Source organism: Melampsora larici-populina, assembly GCF_000204055.1.
Source record: "Melampsora larici-populina 98AG31 unplaced genomic scaffold MELLAscaffold_164, whole genome shotgun sequence".
NCBI classification, from domain to species: domain Eukaryota; kingdom Fungi; phylum Basidiomycota; class Pucciniomycetes; order Pucciniales; family Melampsoraceae; genus Melampsora; species Melampsora laricis-populina.
The window spans coordinates 34,999-50,563 of NW_006768927.1; the positions used below are offsets into that span (position 1 = coordinate 34,999).

The 15,565-nt window shown below is 43.1% G+C and overlaps 4 protein-coding genes across 4 annotated transcripts; 2 read left to right on the forward strand and 2 right to left on the reverse strand.

Annotated features, from left to right (window-relative positions):
• Nucleotides 1–3,532: 3,532 nt before the first annotated feature.
• Nucleotides 3,533–4,117, reverse strand: MELLADRAFT_85865 (uncharacterized protein; the record flags this gene model as incomplete). The annotated part of the gene is made up of 3 exons (XM_007419346.1): nucleotides 3,533–3,673; nucleotides 3,745–3,836; nucleotides 3,883–4,117. The coding sequence occupies 3 exons, from the start codon at nucleotides 4,115–4,117 to the stop codon at nucleotides 3,533–3,535; spliced, it is 468 nt and encodes a 155-aa protein (XP_007419408.1).
• Nucleotides 4,118–5,446: 1,329 nt separating this feature from the next.
• MELLADRAFT_85866 (uncharacterized protein) lies at nucleotides 5,447–7,199 on the reverse strand (the record flags this gene model as incomplete). Its single annotated transcript, XM_007419345.1, has 9 exons — nucleotides 5,447–5,462; nucleotides 5,562–5,793; nucleotides 5,872–5,890; nucleotides 5,964–6,394; nucleotides 6,472–6,485; nucleotides 6,550–6,652; nucleotides 6,735–6,750; nucleotides 6,807–7,047; nucleotides 7,120–7,199. 9 exons carry the CDS (start codon nucleotides 7,197–7,199, stop codon nucleotides 5,447–5,449), a joined length of 1,152 nt encoding a protein of 383 aa, XP_007419407.1.
• Nucleotides 7,200–8,531: 1,332 nt separating this feature from the next.
• Nucleotides 8,532–9,029, forward strand: MELLADRAFT_70067 (uncharacterized protein; the record flags this gene model as incomplete). Its single annotated transcript, XM_007419343.1, has 1 exon — nucleotides 8,532–9,029. One exon carries the CDS (start codon nucleotides 8,532–8,534, stop codon nucleotides 9,027–9,029), a length of 498 nt encoding a protein of 165 aa, XP_007419405.1.
• A 5,609-nt stretch (nucleotides 9,030–14,638) lies between these two features.
• On the forward strand, nucleotides 14,639–15,249 carry MELLADRAFT_85867 (uncharacterized protein; the record flags this gene model as incomplete). Its single annotated transcript, XM_007419344.1, has 4 exons — nucleotides 14,639–14,698; nucleotides 14,863–14,953; nucleotides 15,055–15,170; nucleotides 15,214–15,249. The coding sequence occupies 4 exons, from the start codon at nucleotides 14,639–14,641 to the stop codon at nucleotides 15,247–15,249; spliced, it is 303 nt and encodes a 100-aa protein (XP_007419406.1).
• Nucleotides 15,250–15,565: the final 316 nt, after the last annotated feature.

Genomic DNA, 15,565 nt, shown 5'->3' on the forward strand with positions numbered 1-15,565 from the left:
GATTTTGATTCCATTTTCAAGAGAATTATTTGATCAGGAGTTAAAGCATCAGAGGAATCGGATTTGGTTCTAGATTTAACGATTTCTGTATATGTATATCAAAATTATAAAAAGAAGAACACCTGCGGCCTAACTGAGTCATCCACGTTTGATTTGGTCTAGTGTGGCGCGAAGGCCTGATCGGTTGGCTGGGAAGGTATGTATTCAATTGAATACCCTGTAATTGCTCGGAAAACCTCAGCAACCCTGTACTGGGTCGATTTGCTCCGCTATATAGCGGAGCAATACCTCCATGGCCAGGTTGCGCAGCGATTGCACCGCTATGAAAAACCTCGGCCCTGGAGTGCGTTGTGCAGGCTCCGCTATGGAAGGCGGAGTGCGTGGCGCACCCAAAAATCGCTCCGCTTCCACCAGTTATGGCGGAGCGGTTCGGCTATTGTGTGGAGGAACAAACTCCACAAAGGAAGGGAATCACAATATATTTAGTTAAACCTTTCCTTAGGAACAAATCGCAATACATGAGGCTGCACTTGTGGTGAAGTAGAATCACCAATGGTGTGTAGATTTGTCCCAAACTTGGCTATATGCAGCATCACTCATTGTAGTAATCATAAATGTTGTGGCTTAAATTTTGTTACATTATTGACATTTTCTCTTGACAGCAAACCGACGGAATCTGTACCTGAAGTAACCGGTATGTTTGGCGGATCCTGAGCATTTGGTGAAGCACTAGTCTGTCCATTGATAGCTGGTAAGTTGGGTGTTGCATTTTGTCCTTCTCCAGGTTTGATCAAGGTAACAACCATGAGAATTGCCTCCAGTAGGGGTGGAAGGGTCTCCACAAGTGCATCTCCTATCACGGCCACAGTGAGTTGCAACTGCAGGAGTTGGTACAGCAATATCTGAATCAGGCAGAGGGACGGAGCCACCTCTTAGCCTATTGCTAGTCCTTCCCATCATCTCTTTGAAGTTTTCTGCATTGGTAGCCTTCTTGTTTGTGCTATACATCTTCTAAGTGAAAGAACTTTTGATTTTTGTAGGAATTATCATAATTTAAGTGATGAATGAGATTCTTCACATTAATGAAATATAGACAGTGATGTCTTATTCAAAAAAAAAACTGCAAGCTAATTAGCTTGTACTGTGAAAGGTAGAAAGGATCTAGTGAGGATGAACAGATACAAGCATGGGATTGCGGATATGGAGGAATTGATGTATGAAGACAATTTTCAAGGTTGAGGAGAATATCCTTAGCCTGAATGGCTCTTACCAAGTGTGGGGGAAGTGTCTCTCACTATAAGGATACTTCTTTTCATTCACCCATAGTCCACTTGTATTGTGGAAATAGGTGGTACCGTTGAGCCCTTGGGTACTGCCACTCATTAAACCTTGGTACAAATTATCCTGTGGTATTTTAGTTTCAATTCAATTACCCATTGATTAATAGTAACAGAGATTGCAAATGGGACTCTTGATTTATGGAGCTGAGATTCACAACAAAGTCTCTTTTTGTCTGACCCAGGACTGGTTTACAAAATATTGTGATAGCAATTCCGTGAGCTACTAGCACTACACAAAATATAATATTTTCTGGGCAGAAAATTAAATTATTGATACACAAAAATATTGAGAGGCCAGGAGAAGGGCAAAAAATAAATAAAAATATGCATCTTGTTCCCTGCGGTGAGAGCTTCACTCTCCATATTTTTCCATCTTTTTACAGTCCATATTGATAAGTGTACTAACAATAAACCTTCATAATCATCCAATTACAACCTGTAACAAGCACTGAAATTTGGCTCATTAGTGTTTAGAGAAACTTATGATTTCTGAAAACACCTATCATTTTGTCAAATCTGCTTCAAAACACTCGATATCAAGTGCATTTGAAAGCTGAACTCTTCCTCTCGGACTTTCATAAGATCAAGAACTATGTAGCTAGTATGACAATCATTCTATGGATCTGTATGTACAAATGTATAAAAAAGATGATATCTTTTTTAGCAGACCAGCATGCTGTGTGGTCCTATTATGAACTATTTGGAGGACAATTCCAGCTTACCAATGCACCCAAAATCGAGCGTTTTGGACCGGAATTGAAAAATTTATGAGTATTTTCAGAAATCAAAAGTTTCTCTAAACACTAATGAGCCAAATTTCAGTGCTTGATACAGGTTGTAATTGGATGATTATGAAGGTTTATTGTTAGTACACTTATCAATATGGACTGTAAAAATACGGAAAAATATGCAGAGTGAAGTTCTCAACGCAGGGAACAAGATGCATATTTTTATTCATTTTTTGCTCTCCTCCTGGCCTCTCAATATTTTTGTGTATCAATAATTTAATTTTCTGCCCAGAAAATATTATCTTTCTTGTAGTGTAGCATCTTTTAGGCTAGTAAACCACTAAAGAAAATGGTGGAATATTAAACTAAGTTTATTAAGCGCGTGAGAACCTTGTTTTAAGTTTCACAAACAAGGTTTGCTAAGAAGTAGTGGGATCAAATCAGCACTGACTTCAGTTAGATGACCTTTTAACATAGGGTTTGGATACAAATCCAGGAATTAATGCAAGACAAATAGTCTTCTACCAGGATGTAGAGTAAAAACTACATTCACCATGTCCTTGTGGCAGTCGCCTGACGACGAGCGCACACGAACTCCCATTGAGGCACAAAGGCGACTCGTGCGCGCTCGTCGATGAGCAAACACCACACGGGCATGGTGATTATAATTCTGTGCCCAAGCTAACAACACTCTACTCTAGAGCTTGTTAATTGAGGGAAATATCACCTAGTGATATTTGAAGTTCATTAAACTCTGAACACACAGGAACTCCTTTGAATTTAGAGTTTCCCAAGTTCTTGAATTCCCTTACTAACTTGAGGAGCTCTTTATATACAGGGAGGGGCACTTCCACACAGGGTACTTTACACCGACTAAGTCAGTGTAAAAAGAAGTCTGTGTAAAATTCAAAATTATCCATGCATTTCTAGAATTTTACACATATTTCATTTTTTTATTCTGTGTGAAAAATGTCAGTGCAAAAGAGTCAGTGCAAATATCTTGAACCCGGCTGCAAGATTCAATTTTACACCGAAGGCTTTACACAGACTCAGGCAGTGTAAATTTCTTCAGTGTAAAATTCTTGGACCCTGGACTGATGTCGAATTTTGCACCGATGTCCTTTACACTGACTGTCTTTCACCATATTTGCACCGACAACCTAAACACTGAAAGGGTGTCGGTTTAAAAAGTGTCAATGCAAAAATGCCAATTGCCCCATGTGAAATGGGATTTTGCACCGTAAAGTTTACACAAGAATAAATCTTTACACAAAAAAACAACAATACTTGCGGCTTGAGAGAGAATACAGCGGACGGAAAGACAAATTAAGGAGCGTGGATCAAATGGAAAAAATGGAAAAGAGATAGAGTTGAAGCGAGTGAGTCTGATGCCAACAAAGAAACAGAAGTGTGATGGGAAAGGAAAAAAAGTCGGAAATTTGAAGAAGTTGAGGAAGATAAGGACTATCCAGTGTTAGCCTTCTTTCCAGCCTTCTTTCCAGTGTTAGCCTCTTTCGAAGGTGCTTTCATTTCTGCTGCTGCTGCCTTGGCTGCCTTGCGTTTGTCTGTAGCAGCCTTGTGTTTTTCAGCCGCAGCCTGACGTTTCTCTTTGGCAGCTGTTGAGATAAACAATTCTATCAATGCTTTGCAAACTAAATATCAACGTGTCCACTTACAGGTTTAACCGTGGTCTCAATTTGTTCTGCCTTGCGTTTTTCTGCAGCCGCCTTGCGTTTTTCAGCTGCTGCCTCACGCTTGTTTTGCGCTGCTCTTGGAATGAGGCGAAAAAAAAGATGTCAAAAAACCTATCTCACTCAGTTTATAAAATGATAAAGAAACGAGCGGCATTTTAATTTTGATCTTGATGGGAGGATTTACTTTTACTTTGTGATCAGCAGCGTTGAGTCCTATTTCCAGAGGATTAGGCTGTGGTGACTCCTTGTGATCAGATAAAGAAGGAAGATCAGTATCTTCTTCTTCAACTTCAGTATCAATCTCGTCTTTGAGATCAGGCAGGCCGCCTCCAAATGGCATTTCATCGCTTGGCATTGAAAAAGATATCTTGTGATGTCGCTGAGGAAACTTCTTCATCAGTTCAATGATAGAAGTTTTCAGGAGAGCCCTTTCGTCGTCGAAAGGCATGCGTGAGTAGCATACCCAGGAGGTGTGACGGTCACACCCGGCCAGAAGTTTTACATCACGCTCTATGAGTTGTGCAAACCCCCCATTCCTAAGCTTGTCGTAAAGCCATACACCCATTATACCCTCTACTGAACAAGCTACTTTACACCAATAATGCCCACCTGCCCAATATCCACGCGTAACTAGGTAATAATCAACTTCACCAATGGAAAAACGCGCTGGCCAATCAGTTTGATCCATGAATTTGTTCCTCTCTGCCGCATCCAGTTCCACAACTCCATCTAAGTGAAAATACAAATGTAAAGGTGCCACTGTAGCGTCAGTGAGATTGAGCTTGATACACTTAACCAGCCTAGCAAGGTCCTCGTCCTTTGGTTGTTCCGTGTCCAATGGATGGCATTCTTGACAAACACGGCCGGTTGAATAAAACATTCCGTCGGTCGCCCATGTGGTTATCAAGAGTGCAGTGTCTTTGTATTCAAGTGAAGCATCCCTAAACATTGACGTTGTAATGTGAAGCATGGTCCTTGATTCGGTAGTTTCTTTCTCCACATGTGTGCTTTCATGAGTACATACGACTGTCTTGGTGATGGGAATCAAAAATAGACAAGCAAGAGAAGGTTGATTGGGTGTGTCATCCTGCATTAGACGTTGCATAAAACCGTCAGCAGAGGCGGGTTCATCTGACTTGTATGCAACCTTGGCCCAGTCGTCCATATCTAGTATTGCTTCATGCAAAAGTGTTTGCCCTTGTGAAAGAACCTTGCTAAGACTTGATTGTTCATTCAGTTCCGTGTTGCACCGCTTTGTGAAATGTCGCATGAGTACCGTGAATAAATTGTTGCCATTGACTGTGGCGAATTGACCTTGTAAGGGCCCAGACAATGCATAGAGGGATTCCAAGGTGGACGAGAGCCAGCATTGATTAAATGTGCCTGTAGTAGTGCCTTTCATATAAGATTGGTATGTTGTTAGGGCGTGTTGTATGATGTTTTGAGATCCCTTTGGTCGACCAGGGCCTTTGGTTTTTCATCTTTTGTTCTTCAGTTGTATCGGGAGCACGGCCGTCGTTCGGTTGGTATTTGCGTTTGGTTGGTCTGACCGTCCCCAATGATTCAACCACAGCTTCCCATCCTTTGTTCCTTGAACCATAAGCCATTGAAATCCCCTTTCTCTCGGCCCTATAATCTAGCTCTAGACTTTGTGCCAACGCTAATAGCTGAATCATTCCAGCAATCATTGTACATTTGCCCTGACTGGATCAAAGGAATGGAATTATAGAATCAAAAGATTAGAAATCAACATTAAACACAAGAAAAGAAATTAATAAAAACAAAAAAATTGTATGTACCAGAGCATATAATAGACGCAATGCATTGACTCCTGCGCGTTGGTAGTCGATGGCAATTCAGCTCTACGTTGTGGTTTATTCTTCTTATTCTTCTTGCCGCACTTGCCTTTTGGATCAGATTCCACTTCCTCTCTGTCCAAAGGAGGATCATCTAGATCCATTTGTTTCCAAGCTGGAAATAACATCGCTTGAGTGTCAGCTGTTTGCCACCAGGCAATCCATCTTTTGGCGGCTGGAAAAAGACGGCACAACTCTTCAAATCAGGAGTCGAGGTCTTTATCTGGTTCATCTGGTAAAAGAAATGCTTTACATTTCGTAACCCAAAGTCCCTAAGGAAATGACAACATCATGATTAGTAAGAATATTATTTCAGTATTATAAAAACTTCGGAAATGAAATCACCTTTAAATGTGGCTTAACTATTGAGGAATTCTTCTTGATGCGGTTTATTGCCTGCAAAAAGTGTTGCTCGCAACCGTGTAGCTTCAAAAGTGCGATGTTGCAATCGTAGACGCAATCGTAGACATTGAAAACTTCCATGTAAGCGTCTATGAAGCCCACTTTTTGAGCTTGTGAGAAGTCGACAACTTGTTCACACAAGAGGCCCTTGTCTTTCTCAGAGAGGGAGGATTGTTGAATTTGTCGTAATAAAGTCACAAAATGGGCCTTGTAGTGACTCCTGCTAAGTTTGTGGAGCCAAGTTTGCAGGACAGGAACCCATCTTTCAATCTTGTCGTTGTACATCGATGTTGTCAAGAGGTAGCCGTTTTCGAAAAATTGATAGGTGACATCAGAGAGAAGGCCACCAGTGTAAGGTTTGGGTTTCTTTTTATCTTGATATACCAGCACCTCTGCCATCCACTCAGTCTGCCAAGACATATGAGTATTCTCAGGCAAGAGGGAAACTGACACCATTCGCATGCCCTGCCTGTGTGGGAACAGTCAGTATCAGTCACAACAATGACTTGAAATAACAATGAAGACTTACCTTGCCCAATGAACAATTGCTAAAAGCCATTTATCGGCGCCTTCGGGGTCATTCTTATCACTCATCAAACCGTTGGTTATTAGGATATCTCGGCGCAAGTACCCTAGGCGGTCGATATGTCCAAAGGAAGGGTGTAGATCAGAAATTGGGGCGAGAGGTTCGGTTCCAATGTGTGCATGACCCACCTGTACCACAGACGTTCTTCATTAATTTGATTGATGAAAAGAGATAATGACATAAATTGGAAAAGGTCATACCTTCAAAGACGTAGGTCCTGTCTTTGGGTCTTGAATAATTCTATCTTTCAGCTTTTCTTTTGAGATAGGGTCCGCTTTCTTCGAGTCTGGCCATGGATGATGGTGGATTCCTTGATGACGCAATAATGACCAAGTAGCAGTAGAGTCGGGGTCCTTCTCATCAACTTCCTGATCAATTCGACAACGAGCATGACATCCAATGTGTATTTGATGACCATCACATCCAGATATAGTACATGGCCTGTTTGTTTAGAGAATCATGATTAGAAGGTTATGCATACACTTATTAAGTTTAATTGAGATAAGAGCTTACGAATCTACACTTTTGGCAAGCTTCTTGGGGTTGGTGGCCGGTGTAGCTTGAAGCTCACAGTCTGGATTGGAGCATGTCATAACTCCAATACAGTAGTACCGTCTTATTATCCACTTATCATTGGTTGATGGCTCGGGTTTCATAGTATGGGACCATGCGACATGTCGAAAGTTTGTTATTTGATCTTCAGCCTGCTTGACGAATACTGTTTACCCATTGGGATAAATGGGGTAGCCTGGTTCATCTATGACGCAATCGTGGTCGATGAAGGTGGCAAATTGTGATTTATTGACGGGCAATCGTAATTGTGGTTGTGAGTAAATTTTGACCGCCGTATCCTTCACCATTGGTCTGGCCGCTTTGCCGTTGTGCTCAGATTGATCAGATTGAGACCGTTCAGAGTTTGATGCGGACATTTGTGAGTATGAGTCGGACATTGGCTCTGATGGTTCTAAGTGTTCACTTGAATGTTGCAATGATAAAGAAATTTCAAAGGGGGTTTCGGGTGAAATAATACGTGATGGAGCTGATGAAGTTGAAGGAGAGGGTGAGGGGAAAAGGCCAATCTCTTTGGAAATGGTATCATTGGAGCGGTTTGATAAATGCAACTCTTGATCAATTGAGGCCGCTCAAGCTGGAGGGGCTCCGGAGTGCGATGGGCCTTGACCCATTCTGCAAGGAGACTCTTAATCTCACACTCGAATTCGAATAGAGGGAGGAATTGTAACTATTTTCGAATTATCGAAGTTATGATCGATGGTGGTTTCTTTGTGTCCGTTTCTTTGTGTCCTCCACAACCAAATAGATGTGTGGGAATGAGAAAGGAGGTTTGGATCAGGCAAACTCATCTGATCCAAGCGTACAATCAGGTAAAGTCATCTGATTATATCTTCAAAGTAACCTTGTCATCGATATATACATCGGGATATATTGGCAGTGTTCCCTGAAGCGCGCGGCGGTACACATAATTCCATTACTCACGGGTAGTGTGAGCAACGGGTGCGGATAGGTAGAGTTTCACACTAAGAGAGACAGGTGATACAAACCTGTCACGAATTAGATGTGAATTGAGATGTGGAGAGAGAAGCGCAGAGTTTTTCCTCTCTACTCCACACTTCTCACATCCCTATCCCACACGTTGGAGATCCCAAGGATCTCTCCCTGCTTGAGCTCATAGCCTTTTTTCTCAAAATATAGCGAGAGCTATTTAAATACTCCTATATATAGATCATCGTCTCACATAATCATTAAATTTTTTTTTTCACATCATTATCATTCTCCTCAGTTTAGCGTCGAATTCTAAAAATCATTCTTCAAGGGAAAATCTCTTCTCACAATATCCAAGGTGTGAGGGTATCCCATCCTTCTTAACCGTATACTAGGGCAATACCTGACAAACTCACTCGATTTGGATGTGGAGACAACCAAAGACAAAAACTTTCTTGAATAAATTTAAATCGAATCATATGATCCAAGCTATACGAGAAGCAGAGGAAAGAAAGAAGGCTCAGGAGGCGAGACTACTAGAGCAAGCAGAGAAAAGGTGTATGGGTGCAGAGTCAAGGATCCCTCCTTCCGGGAACTTACCGTCGATGACTCAGAATCAGAACTCAATTGGGACAGGTCCGTCGGGAGGCGAGTTAGAACGAGAGAACGTTGAGGGAAAGGATGAGGTGCATGGTGATGCGCAAGGAGATCGGATGGCGGATGCTCCAAACGCCGGAGGTGAGGTGGATGATGAGCAGGTCTCTGACGGTTCAGCGAGTGGAATCAAATCGTCACCTGAAAACGCAGACTCAGAAGATGTGAAGCCTATCCTTAAGAAGATCAAGACATCGAAGAAAACCCAAGAAGAAGGCGTCGAAAGGGAAGGCAAAGAAGCAATCATCATCAGAGTCGTCGGAGGATGAGAGAGGATTGAGGGGCAAGAAGGATAAGGCACGGATGTTAAGGAACTTGATAGAAGAAGATCAAATTAAGCCTTTCCGTACCTGGTTCAGTTGGGAGGGTCCTCTTTATTGTGTGTAGCGGTTTACCGCTCCTGGAAGAGATACCTGAAGGGTTATATGACACCCAGGCCCCCATCGTGGAAATCCTGTTCAATTTTTCTAAGCTCCAGTGATATCTGTTGTCGCTTGAAAGACGGGTCAGCTCCAAAGTGTATGGACACTGGCAGTCGTGTAGCTGTTAAGGGGGAGTAGAGATCATCCACTGACAGGAAATCTTCTATGTTCCCGCAGTGATTCCGTCCACTTCAAAGGCAAAGAGAAAGCGCGGGGATGCTAGACAGCAACCGGACCAGCGGTCCCTAACGGAACGTCTGGCGGACACAGTCGAGTCGGAAGACATGTCGACAGTCCGTAACCTGAGGAAAGAGCTAGATGCATGTCAGCTGGAGCTGGAGAAAGCTAAGAAGACGATGGAGAAGGAGAATAAAGAGAGAGGAGGAAAGGGAGAGAAGGAGAGGAAGAAGAAAAAGAAGCCCGAGAAGAGCAAGAAGAAGAAGACAAGCAAGAAACGGAAGCACTCACCCTCATCCTCAGATAGTGGCTCTTCTTCCTCGTCGGGTTCCTCTTCCTCGAGTGATCCGAAATCACCGGCACCATCTCTAGCCGTTTCAGACTCAGACGACTCCTTGTCGGTTTCAGCGTCTGACTCAGACACCTCAAGCAACAAGGCCAATAAAAACTCTAAACCCCGCTTTGTGTTTAAACCCTTGTCTGGCTTCGACCTCCCAGATCTCCCTGTACAATGGGAAAAGAACTTCCGGCGAATGAAGTACTATGTTCCCCTTACCGTATTCGACGCGTCATACATTGACCTGTACAAGACCACCCGCAAAACAAAAGCGGGGAAAGTCACTTGGGACAAACACCTTCAGTCTTGAGAAGAATTGGAGCAACAGATGACTTACGGTGACTTTATCTTGGCCTGCGATCTTGAATTCCGTTATGCGTCGGAGAGATACAAGTACCCCGAATACTCGAAATATATCACGTTGCACAAAGAGATTGTAAGCAACCTATCTAGGAAGCATAAGTGCTGGATGGTGGCTCTTAGGTATCATCTAGCAGTGAGAGCAGTGACGTTTAGAATTAGAACACCATCATTGTCAAAGAAGAGAAAGAGGAGGAGTGAAGATGAAGATGTAGTGTTACCAGATTGTCTCCAGGAGGAAGCAGAAAGAGATGCGAGATGGGACGCCCACACAGCTGGTGATTTGAAATGTAAAGGAAATCCTTACGCTGTAGGTCAGCCAAAGTTTGGCTTTGACTTCGTGACTGGTCAAGAAGTGGAAGTGACGGCCCATCCTAAGGAGAGATCCAAGTTCCAGTCAGATGACTCACAGGAACAAGGAGGTTCGAAGGGTGCCAATACAAACAAGAAGAAGCGGGGCGGTAATCGAGGTCACTCATCAGGTATCCAAAGAACTTACCGTCAAGCGGCACAGACAGGTAGTCAATTCCAGACACGTGATGGGAATGTGGGGAAGGAATGGGTGGCCCTAGGCCAACAACACGCTAGTAGTGTGGCATTGGGTTCAGGTAAAGGTGGGAAGAAGGCTGGGAAGGGGAACAAGGCTCCTGAGCGGTAAGTTCGACGGTTCTTACGTAGCTCTTGGGATGCCAGCTGATCATCCTGTGATGTTTGTGGACATTTTCTCCTTTTACTCGGTGTGGTCGGTCATGGTTTGGGGGATTCTGCGGTGACTGGGCTGGTGTCGCTATTGTTTGGGGTCTCGGAGGGTACGGGGTTGTTCTTTGTTTCTCTTCACAAATGTAGTACTTGAGAAGTAAAACTTGCTAGGGAGGGAGAAGTGAGAATTGAAAAAATGAAATGTTTTATCTTCCTTTTTGTTTTCGTTCCGGTTTTCCAATTGCTTTGTGTTGTTTGTAATGACTAGCAGCGTTGCCAGTGAGAGTAACACCCAAAATTTTTGCGTGCCGATGTTGCTTGAACGGAAGACAGAGACACCGTATTTGAGCGACCATTCCGTCAATGAATTGGATGAGGAGAGACCGGGAAGTGACTTGGAGAGCTCCTCATCTACAGAAGACCTGGAGAAACAAGGGAAAAAGAAATTACTTGGCATTCTCCCCTTGAACCAGAGAGTATTGTACAAAGTAAAAACTGACAATTTCTGGTTAGCCCCGGTAGAAACGGCAATGAATGTAGCTGAATGGGAGTTGTTGATGAGAGAGGGGGGACTGGGTGATGATGTTCAATATATCACGGAAGGCTTCCAGGAGGGTTTCTGCCTTGGAATACCCCAACACGAAATCGAAGGCAAGAGGTGGTATACACCTGACAACCATCGATCTGCTCTAGACGTGAAGGAAAAAGTTATCAACACCATCGAGAAAGAGGCAAGAGCAGGAAGGATGGTCGGCCCGTTTGCACGAGCAGGTTTATGAACGGTTCGGCTTCTTCAGAACAAACCCCATGGGGAGCGCCATTAACGGGGACGGGTCAGTAAGGCTGATCAATGACCTGTCGCACCCAAAGAAGAAGAGATCGAGGAAACGGAATGCGAAGGCCATCCCGAACAAAGTGACGCAATCAATATCAAAAGAAGGAGAACCTACTATTCCGTCAGTAAATTCTTTTGTCAACAAAAGAAACTACAGTACCAATTGGGATGATTTCAAGATGGTGGCGAGATTCTTCGCGGAAAACCAAGAGGAGTGGGAAGCAGCACTTTTTGACTGGGAGAAGGTGTACCGCCAACTCCACAATCACCCTTCGCAGAGAAGGTATCTATGTATCAAGGATTTCGAGGGAAGGATTTGGATCAACCTGGCTGTTGGGTTCGGAGGGGTCGCTAGCTGCGGAGTGTTTGGGGCTCCGGCAGAGGCGTGGAAGAAGATCATGATGGGTATACTGAACATTCCTATGATTTTCAATGGGTTGATGATAACCTCATACTGAGGAGACCTCGTGACAACGTGACATTGGAGGAGGTGACTCACCTAAGCAACGGTATGGGAGTGAAAACGAACCGCCTGAAAACAGTGATTTTGCGGAGGAACAGAAGTTCCTGGGGTTCATTTGGAATGGGAAGGACCACACGGTCAGATTACCCAAGGAGAAACTGCAGGAACGGAAAGATCAAGTTAAAGCTTACCTGAACAAGAAGAATTCCTGGAAATTCACTCAAGTCAAAAGGTTCGCCGGACGCTTGAACCACATAGTGTGCATAGTCCCACATATGGCGACGTTCCAGTGTTCGATCTACAGGTGGTTGAAGTCCTGGCAGAACCTAGACGCGAAAATACATGCCCCAGAAGATGTCGTGGCGGACCTGAAGGAGTGGGACAAGTGTCTGAGGACATTTGAGTCTCGCAGATTGGTAACTTGCCCTGACCCAGAAGAGGTTGGATGGGTCGGAGATGCCTCATCGTCCTTTGGGTAAGTCAATGATTCTCTGGTCAAGGAAAGCCGTTGGAAGATCCTAATAAGGTGACACAATCCCATAGGATTGGCGTACTGATCGATCGTAGATGGGCCTGTTTCAAATGGGATAAGGAATGGTTAGTGAAGGGGTTGACTAAGGGGAAACGTAACATAGCATGGGCGGAAACGGTCACCATACGTTTGGGACTACTAGTTCTCGCGAAGTCGATCCCGGTAAGGGGTAAAATGTTCTGGGTTGAAACGGACAATACGACTACAGAGAATGCAATCAAAAACCGTAAGTCAAGGGACGTCAGGGTAAACAAAGAATGGAAGCAAATTCAAAGGTTACTGACCGCTTTAGGTTGTAACATCAAACAGAGACGTGTTACATCGAAGAACAACCTGGCAGATGACCTTTCCAGAGGGGTATTCGGGGTGAGAAACTGGGGTGATGGAGTCCTGATTGAAATACCTCCTGACCTCACCCCTCTAGTATCCCAAGTCCCTATTCCTATCCTCACCAAACAGAGAATCGATGCCCAGGAGGAAAAATCCTAACGCGAGTGTCTTGATTGAATTGATCAAGAAGTCGGACAATGCATTAAAGAAATCCACGAAATCCTTTGGAAGTTTCAAAAGCGACGCGTAAGGAGTGGATAGGTCGGGGAGTGATGAAGTACAGAAACACTACCTGAGGGGAGCGTGGCAAGATGGCACGTTAATTAAGCACTATAATTCAGCTATTGTAAAATTAATGCGGTTTGCGGTGGTAAAGAAGGTGGATAAAGGGTTGGCTGTTACCAATATCAAGAGACGTAGTGATGCAATTTGTGGTATGGATGTCGAGAAAGGGGGAGGAGTTAGCTAAAGATGATGAATTGGTGAAATCGTCAACAATCAAATCTTACATTTCAGGGGTCAAGGCGTGGCATCTTTTCCACAACTGTGAATTCCTGCATGATTCAGACCCAGCCGTGAAGAAACTGGTCAAGGCTTTGATGATGGTTGAGGCAAAATCATAACATTTAATCCCAAAGACGGTTCGCTTACAAAACTCAAACAAATCCACCATTAGCGTGATCTTCGAGTATTGTCCTTGGTCAGAAACCTATCTTTGTCTATTAATTTGCATTCACCATGCTTTTCAAGCATATCATTTACCCGCGACATTGCTACTCCTTTCCTCCAAAAACATAACCGTTGTGATCCCCATTCATCACATCATCCGTATCCGGATATCCCTCATAATCACACAAATCATCCAAGACCTAAATTCAGCTCGGTGGAGACTGAAACCAAGAGGCCATCATCTCAGATTAACTCGACCAATCGAAGACTCCTATCCTGGCATCTAAACAGTACGTTTGAAAACGACTGTAGATCTTTTGCATCCATTTCATGAATGTGAGCTGCCTGTATTCTTCAATCTCAAACCAAGGAGGATTGGTTTAATAGGTGTGCTGATATCGTTTCCTTTTTCAATTTGTGCATACATCTCTGGGACCAACTTGCAACAAAGAAATTCCAAAACATACCATTAACAACTTTCCATCTTTTCCATCCTTGATAATGGTCAGATGCGTAGTCGATGAAATCTCCTCATAATCAATTCACTATCACTCAACTCATTCTCAATCCTCTCAGCTAAAACATGGCAGCAAGTAGTGCTGGAATCAAACAACGCAGGCTCTCAATCAGTGGCTCAAGAGCAGGTCTTGGTCTTGCTTGAAATTGTGAATCAGTCAGGGAAACACTCAGAACACCCATTCTTCTCATCTCATTCAAATCCATATCCTACATAGGCGCATCACATACATGCACTTGCTTTTGACAATCAGAAATGGATATAGGGACTTGGTTACCCAGCTTTACTTGATGGCGGCCATAAATAATACCGAGATCAAGAATGTATTGTATTGTTTTGAGTGAGTAAATAAACATGCCTTGACACCTTTCGCGAGATTTTTTTCATTCATAACTAATCCTTCCACTCTTGTTTTATGTATCTTACAAATAATTTAGATTGGTGACAAGAAAATTTGAATAGTTATGATGAAGATCAGCCATGCCGACTCAATTCCAATCAACGTGTCAAATTTCTATAATATCCAAGCTCAGTTCAATGGTATTTAGGATATTGGACTGTTTTAAATTCAATAATTTGTCCTCAGGACCCTGTTCAGTGAGTACAAAGCTTTCAAATCGCTGGGACTCAGAATGTGACATTTGAACTGACTCTTGTTCCTATTTGTTATCTTGTCATTTAAAGGTTTGGCTTTGGGATCCCTACGATTCGATTCTCTCTGATTTCAAATTAATTGCAAAGACCCACAACTTTGCGGCAAGTGCGTCAAACACCAACTTTGTGGCAAGGAGTGTGTACCAAGTCGTGTGCTCAAAGACTTATTGGATTTCTTGGCCGGAATTCGCTCTGCATGTGAGGCAACGGCATGCTCTGATTTTTTGGGCGACCTAATAGTCATGTTGTCATCCCAAATGCTGAGTAAACTCTCAGTTTGACATTCCGATCTGATTCAGCTCAAATCACACTACAAAACTTGAAACCTAGAATCTCATCTCAGTCCAAGGAGAAATTTCTTTGGGTTAAAGATATCAGGTATCTTGATTCACGGATTGCATTGCTAATTCAAAATGTGAGTGATTGGAAGCTATTTCTCTTTCCTCAAATCCATCGAGACCTCTGGGTTGATGTATAGTCTTTTAACTTCATAGCGAACGGTTGATTCCTGGATACGTGAGACGACCAAAGTCTCCTCTCGATCAATCTCGATTGGAATCGAATCCGTTGGGTGGTCGAAATTAGCTCTTTTGATTGAATTTCAACGATTAGATTATCAATTGAAGATAGCAAAAGTAAAGGAACGATGCATGATCTGGATAAGCAAGGAAACAAATCTGATTCCAAAAAATTCATAACTTTGGAGAACATTGATTTGAAAAAAGTTGAAGAATCTTATTGGTTGGCTAATTTGGTCTTGATTATCATCACGGATTTGTTATTTGAAGTTGTTTTTGATCAATTCAAGAT